An 8,018-nucleotide genomic window follows, 5' to 3' on the forward strand; every position below is an offset into this window, starting at 1 on the left:
TAGGCTATACCTTCTCTCTTTTTTTATTCCTAATGTAGGGGGGTCTGACACAACTTGAGTTAAAAGACAATTGTTTAAGTTATTTTTCTTTTATACTCTTTGTTTTCATTTCAAGTAACCCACAGCAACGTCCAGAAAGAACTCGGCCGTTTGCTTGTTCTCTCTGTGTGAGCAACTTTCAGCGTCAAGGGTGGACGTGATATTTCAAACATCAGATCAGTGCGTTTATGTATTGGGTGCCCGGAAATTTTTCCAAATAAACACAGCTTGATTCAACTTGGGTGGGCAGACTTATCAACAGACTAATTCTATAAACAAATGAGGGAATAACCAAGCACACCATTGGCTGGTACGCAGGGGACACGCGGGAGAGAGCCGCTTTCGGCAATGAAATTTTAATTAATGTGGGTGGGCTGAAAACACAACGAGTGTTTATGATCGAACATTTATTTTCCAGTGCAAAGTCAACATAAAACAGCAAACGTACAACAATTATTTAACATTTTTAGACTCATGAGGCAGGGACGTAGCGGGAGCCCGTCATTCCAAGAGCAGCTCTCTCTACGGGCTAAAGTTTCCTTGGGAAGCAAATAGCGCTCCAGCGTCATGAGCCTGTACCACAGCAGAGTGCCGCAGCTTGGAGTGCCACCCTCGGCGCTCAATCTTTCCAATTCCTCCTTGATTTACTTATATGGAGGCGACGGTGGTACCATTCTTCCCGCTTTGGGTTTCGTCCCGAATCGGCAGGAACCTCCGCAAAAACCTCCGTACAGCTACATTGCACTTATCGCAATGGCTATAAAGGGCGCGCCAGAGAAGCGCGCAACGCTGAGCGGCATTTACCAGTTTATCATGGACCACTTCCCTTTTTACCATGACAACAAGCAGGGCTGGCAGAACTCAATCCGTCACAACCTCTCTCTAAATGACTGTTTCATCAAGGTACCGAGAGAGAAGGGCCGGCCCGGTAAAGGCAGCTACTGGACTTTGGACACCAAGTGTCTGGACATGTTCGACCACGGGAACTATAGACGGAGGAAGAGAAAACTAAAGGGTCAAGAGACTGCAGAGTCCAAAACGACTCACAAGAGGAACAGGGGTCCGCTCTCCTCGAACCCGGCCGGGTCTAAACTTCCAGCTGATGCTTACCGTAGGAGGATGAGTAGGCCAATGTCAGCTGGAGAGAGAGCTGTGGTGGGCACAGAGATGGAACAACAGCATAGACATTATGAGAAATGTTCAGATTTAAAATATGTTCTTGGTGAGTTCAACAATGTTGGCATGCAGCAAAGTGGGTCTGTACATGGCCCAAAATTAAATGTGCACAATGAAATCCACATTGAATCCACGCAGGACATGTGCGGCAGTCAATCCACTGACGCGCGCCTCGGTCCAAGGTGCATACCGGTTCAGGACCACAGGGTCTGGTTGGACGCAGCACATCTTTCAGGAGCGTCTTCCCTCCACGACGTTGAACCAGACAGCAGCATACTAGCATTTGATGGGAGGGAGAACGGGTCTCCTGTCCTGTCCGGTTGCGCGGTGAACTTGAACTCATCTATTCTGTGCAGAACAAAGGACATTATACCCACTGTCCCAAGCAGAGCAACGGACAAATCAAAATGTTTTAGCATAGACAGTATCTTATCAAAAAAAGGAAACCAAATGCACAAAAGCAGCGTTGGTGTGACAGCACAGACGGGTTTGGACCCCCAAAGTCATACATTCAATCCGTCTGTTATCTTGAGTGCACGCACGCACCAGCTGTACCAGATGGAATTTCCTCTTTGCTCTTACTTATCATTCACCTGCCCTGAGAAAGTTCTACATTTCAAATAGGCAAAGTGATATACAAACGAGAGGTGATGTAATATAATGGGAACATCTAAAGATATTACGCACGAGTGTCACCATTTTCGTGCAGTGGGAAGAGAAAATATGATATTAATAATTGGACTTCTACAACCATCTGATCAAGAGCCTATCAGCACTATAACGATTAACCAATTATGATTACATTTATGATTATGATTATTAGGCTACCTTCACTTCCCATGAGCAGGTGCGCGTAAAATACCTTTGCATTTGACGAAAGGCCCTCACGAGTATACGGATGTTGTTTTAGTAAATGTAAATGTTTATTAAAATGTGGGTTTTATATGTAGTAGCTCTGAGCTTGTCATCGGAGTGCCTGCCATTTCACTGTTGTGTAAGTTATATTCTGTGCTGATCCTCCAGTGTTACATTTCAATGTTAAAGTGGTAGCTTTATGGTATCTGAAAATAAATATAATTTTACAAAGTTCTCTTTTTCCATCTTGAATGTAAAAACAAACCGTAATAAACTAAAATAATACATTGCACATCAGCTTGATTTAATTCTATGAAAATTGACAAAAGTAAATTGAGGACATTGCAGTTAAACACATTCAATCTTAGCCTATAAAACTTAAAGATCATTACATTTGGTCATGCATTCTTCAGTATAGCCCTGCAGCCAGTCTTCAATGCTCTTCCTCATACAGACTTACACCTTGGAGTAATAGCCTAAATTATGTTGGGAAGAGTTAAACTTGTTCATGACCCACAGTACATAGGCCTATTGCATCAGGATTAGAGCTATGGGCACCAGTAAACATACATTTGTTTATCAGTTGATCAAATTTCCCATTGCAAAAAGTACTGTTAACACAAATACTGTATCAACCAGAGCATTGCCATCTGTTTCCTTGAGGTCACTATGTGATTTACAGTGAATGAAAGTTGTTATGGTATTGAACTGTAAAGTTGCATACTGTATACAGTCGCATAAATAAGCAGTGGGTTTGTAGGGTTTTGTTATGACACCTGTATGAAATCAGAGCGTTATTGACAACATAATCATGAAAACTCTTAGCCCAAACTCCCACTTCTAAATATAGCTTAAATTTATACTCCTCTGAAACCCTCACTGCAGACCTTGAGAGTGCAAATCAGGAATGCCTGTGGAAATAAATAAACTTCCCCACATTTGAGGAGAGGAACTCACAATCACAAGCATTTCCTGTGTATAGGATTCTTTTGGTCAGATGTGTAAATAAAACGTCATGCTGCAAACCTTTTGAGGAGAAAAAGAGGTTTCATTCCCTAGCCTGCTCAGCTCAAACAGTCATCAGCACATTTAGTCTTCAACTCTATTGACAGATTCTGTAGCACTTTCTGTAAGATACTGTGGCTCTGCTAAACTGAGGATCCTCAACAAACAAGAACTAAGCATCTGAAACAATATCTTTTGTTTATAAGAATTTCTTCAAATTAATGTGATGCACCAAAATGGTTGTTTTTTCCTAAATTTCAAGCATTTAATAAAAATATGAAGAACATCCATCTCAATGTTATTCTGATTGAATTATTGTGACAAATTCTGATTTTTTTCTCACTAATTGTCTTAGGTCTGATGTAAAAACATCTGATGTGATTGGTCCAGAAGACCAATCAGTAGAAAAAAGATCAGAATTGGACTGCCTGTCTAAACGCAGCCTAAGTAAATGACTGAAAACTAAGTTCAGTTCACATTTATAAACACACTTCTACTGGTCTGAGATACCACTCCCTAACATCATGACTACTGAGACTTATGTCAGCATATATTATAAGTAATTTCTAGTCTGTAGCGCAAACTCTTCAACTAACTGTAAAGTTAGTTAATAATTGGAGAAAGTAAGGATCTCGAGACACAACCACAACAGGATGGCTGAATGTTCTAGTGCCACCCAGTGGTTTAACTGTTCTGCACTCTGATCTCTTTTTCTAAGGCATTACACAAATAAATGATGAATAAGAGTCTGTTGACCCTTCTAAGCGTTTGAGTAGAAAAATGATCCTAATTTGGGCTTCAGACCCAAGTGGCAGTCCTCTCATTCTTATTTATTTTAATGGTAAACAAATCTGAAATCTCTCTGAATGAGGTATATTTTTTTCTTTAATATATTACCCATCTACACTCTAATAACAACCAGATCAGTTGCAATAGTGCACCATTTTAGACTGAAACACTGATGTCTTTCGATGTCCTTTTTATTTTTTTAGACCTAAAGTGTAGGTATTCAAGTCAGTTCACTGAATTGTTTAGATTTAGTAACCCCTAAAATCAACTGTTGGCTTCTCTTTCCTCTAACTAACCAATAGTCAGACCACCTATGAGGAATATTCTCCATGATATCATTCAGCGGAACAAGACTGCAGTAGTAAAATGGAGGGCTGACAGGGAAGATATACGGATGAGAGGATTTCTAGGGGTGAATGGTGGTGTAGTGAGGCATATATATTATATAGTGTAGGGTTTACTGTGTGATTCACACTCACAGCTCTCTGAATCAAAGTTGAATCTCCCCACCATAATTCATTTGAGACTGAGTTGGCCAGGCTTGATGAATCAGTGTGGGGTCAAATAGAGTGAGAGAAATGGAGCCAGTCTTGGAAAGTGTCATCACTCTCATTTCATATGGAATCAGTCCTTCATTCTGCACTAAATCATGCCATTTAATACTGCTAGCTTCAAAAGAGGTTTAATCTACATGTTTATTATATTTTTTCACTATCTACATAAACCAACTACACTTGTCCAAATACACACTCAGCACAAGGGGAGGGCAGGGCCGTGATGAAGATTGATGGGCTCGCTGCAAGGAACATTAGCTGCTAATCAAGTTATGTTTCCTGGCACAAAACTTTATACATAATTATCCACCTCAGATATCCACCAGGCATATGCACACCGCTGACATTGTTTACAGTATACACACACACACACACACACACACACACACACACACACACACACACACACACACACACACACACACACACACACACACACACACCTCTGTTTTAAAAATGCTCTCAGATGACAGTTGTTTTTCCATCAAAACACAAGGCAGCAATATCCAAAAGCATATAGACATAAATCCATTCTAAAAAAAGTATATACCAAATATTACCACAGTAAAACCCACACAGTTGGACCTACATAGTAAATGGCATGATTACCTGAGTGGATCAAACCATGAAATATGATTTTGAAGGGACCAACCAAACGTGTTTCAAAAACAAACTTTTCAATATTGTTTTTTAGCTTTACAAATCATACACAAATAACCATAATTTGAATAGGATTATAGGAATCAACTGGCTTTGATAAGACTATGTTCCTTCAGTACATGTGAGGAAGCCAAAGGTTTTGTGTGAATCACTTACAGCTGCAAATTAAGTGTGAAGATTTAACGTCCTCTCTCATGAACTCTGCACTTAAACTGGGTACCTGTCACGCCTGCTACCGCTCTCCCTCTCTGGCGCTCTCTGGCGCCAGGCTGCCCTTCATTACGCACACCTGTTGCCATCATTACGTGCAGCATCGCTCATTGGATGCACCTGGACTCCTACCCATTGTTGATTCACCCGTCTATAATTGTCACGTGTGCTCCCTCTCCGGCCTCTAGGTCACCAGGCTGCCCGTTATGGCGCACACCTGTCACCATCGTTACGGGCCATTGCGCGTCTTCAGACTCACCTGGACTCCATCACCTCCCTGATTACCTTCCCTATATATGTCACTCCCTTTGTTTCCTTCCCCAGGCATTATTGTTTCTGTTCCTGTGTCAGTTCTGTGCGTTGTTCGTGTTTCTTATTTTTGTATTATGTTGTGTTTAGTTATTAACACTCACTCCCTGAACTTGCTTCCCGACTCTCAGCGCACATCGTTACAATAATTGTCTGCTCCCCCGGTTGTTCCCTGTGTCTGCATTGATGTCATTATTTTGTCCCCTGTCCAGACACTGTTCCTGTCCTGTTTTATGTACGCTATTCATTAATGTTCTCCCTGTACCTGCTTCCTGTCTCCAGCGTCGATCCTCACAGAATGCAGACACCAAAATTGGATGCATCAGGCAGGCCTTGTTTTTTGTTAATGATGTTGGGTCCGGGTGCCGTCACCGATGGAACCGGGGGTGCCTCAGTTAGCTCATCAGGATTCCACGCCCTAGCTGGCTCAAGAGGCTTTTCTTGCCCCAGTGGGCTTGGCATGCACCCACCCCACGTCATGCCTCAGCCGGTTCATTAGGCTTTCACACATCAACCGGATCGTTAGGCTCCCACGCCTCAGCCAGTTCACCAGGCTCCCATGCCTCTGCCGGTTCGTCGGGGTTTTACACTCCAGCTTTCTTGTCCAGCGCCCATGCCTCGGCCGGCCCATCAGGCTCGCCCAGGTGGAATGCCAGGCGCAGCAGCGCTCATTGGACGCACTTGGACTCCTTCCCGTTGTTGACTGCCCTGTCTATAATTGTCTGGTCCCCTGGTTGTTCCGGGGGACCAGATGTCGTTAGTTTGTCCCCTGTCCAGACGCTGTTCCTGTCCTTTTTCATGTCCGTATTTCATTAAATGTTCTCCCTGTACCTGCTTCCTGTCTCCAGTGTCGACCCTCACAGTAATAACATCCACAAAACAGTTTCAGTTACTGGGCTACTTTGGAATCTATGGCTCCACTTCTGCAGACCCTCTTCACCAAATAGCCACTGACAGTTTAGAGGTACATCTCTACCCACCTCCCATTACTAGCCTACAAACTGTCACTAACCAACCCAAAATACTCAGGTATAATTAAAAAAACTCTTCCAAATCACATTTAATTTGTCACTTGCTTCACCCCCTGGGGGATCGGCCTATCAGGAAGTCCAGGATCCAGTTGCAGAGGGAGGTGTTCAGTCCCAGGGTCCTGAGCTTGGAAGGGACTATGGTGTTGAATGCTGAGCTGTAATGATTGAACAGCATTCTTACATAGGTATTCCTCTTGTCCAGGTGGGTGAGGAGAGTGTGGAGTGCAAAATATATTGCATCATCTGTGGATCTGTTGGGGCAGTATGCGAATTGGAGTGGGTCCAGGGTGACTGGGATGATGGTGTTGATGTGAGCCATGACCAGCCTTTGAAAGCATTTCATGGCTATAAATGTCAGTGCTACGGGTCAATAGTCACTGTCACTGAAATCTGGGAGGGGACTGTGGATCTGTCTCTGTATGTTTGTTAGTCACACGCAATATCTCAGACAGCACTGGCCTGATTTTTATGAAACTTGGGTGAATGAGGCGTCTTGCCATAGAGAGCCGGTATTTACAAAATTACAGTTTTTGGCCCAAGGCAGGAGCTATAGTAATTAACTGCATCATTCGTGGGGGACAACATGTTTATTGTTGCTTTATTTAGCCAGGTTACCTTGGAAGTCTTGGGCACAGGGACTATGGTAGTCTGCTTGAAACAAGTTGGTATTATAGACTGGGTCAGGGTTAGGTTGAAAATGTCAGTGAAGACACTTGCCAGCTGGTCAGCAGATGCACTAAGTACACGTTCTGATATTCCATCTGGCCCCGTGGCCTTGCGAATGTTAACTTGTTTTAAGGTCTCATTCACAGAACACACAGTCGTCCGGAACAGCTGGTGCTCTCATGCATGGTTCAGTGTTGCTTGTCTCGAAGAGAATATAGAAGGCATTTAGCTCATCTGGTAGGCTCACATCGATGGGCAGCTCACGTCTGAGTTTTCCATTGTAATCCGTGATAGTTTGCAAGCCTGGCACATCCGTCGAGCATCAGAGCCAGCGTAGTAATATTAGATCTGATGAAAGCGGCAGCTCTAGCATTTAGCTCAATGCGGATGTTGCCTGTAATCCATGGCTTCTGGTTGAGGTATGTACGTCCAGTCAATGTGGGGATGACGTCGTTGATGCACTTATTAATGAAGCCTGTGACTGATGTGGTAAACTCCTCAATGTTATCGGATGAATCCCGGGAACATATTCCAGTCTGTGCTAGCGAAACAGTCCTGTAGCTTAGCATCCCCTTCATCAGACCACTTTCATATTGAGCGCGTCACTGGTACTTCCTGTTTGAGTTTTTGCTTGTAAGCAGGAAGCAGGAGGATAGAGTTATGGTTTGATTTGCGAAAGGGAGGACGAGGGAGGGCCTTGCATGCGTTTATGTGTGTGGAGTAC

At 43.3% G+C, this 8,018-nt stretch overlaps 1 protein-coding gene across 1 annotated transcript; it reads left to right on the top strand.

Annotated features, from left to right (window-relative positions):
- The first annotated feature begins 437 nt into the window (after nucleotides 1-437).
- foxl1 (forkhead box L1) lies at nucleotides 438-3,095 on the top strand. The gene has a single exon (XM_014124285.3). It carries the CDS (start codon nucleotides 607-609, stop codon nucleotides 1,837-1,839), a length of 1,233 nt encoding a protein of 410 aa, XP_013979760.1. The 5' UTR covers nucleotides 438-606; the 3' UTR covers nucleotides 1,840-3,095.
- Nucleotides 3,096-8,018: the final 4,923 nt, after the last annotated feature.

The sequence above is a fragment of the Salmo salar genome, chromosome 10 (assembly GCF_965601325.2).
Source record: "Salmo salar chromosome 10, fSalSal1, whole genome shotgun sequence".
Lineage (NCBI taxonomy): Eukaryota > Metazoa > Chordata > Actinopteri > Salmoniformes > Salmonidae > Salmo > Salmo salar.

Coding starts and splice junctions, on each gene's coding strand:
- foxl1 (XM_014124285.3), top strand. CDS start 607: ATGAGCCTGTACCACAGCAGAGTGCCGCAGCTTGGAGTGCCACCCTCG.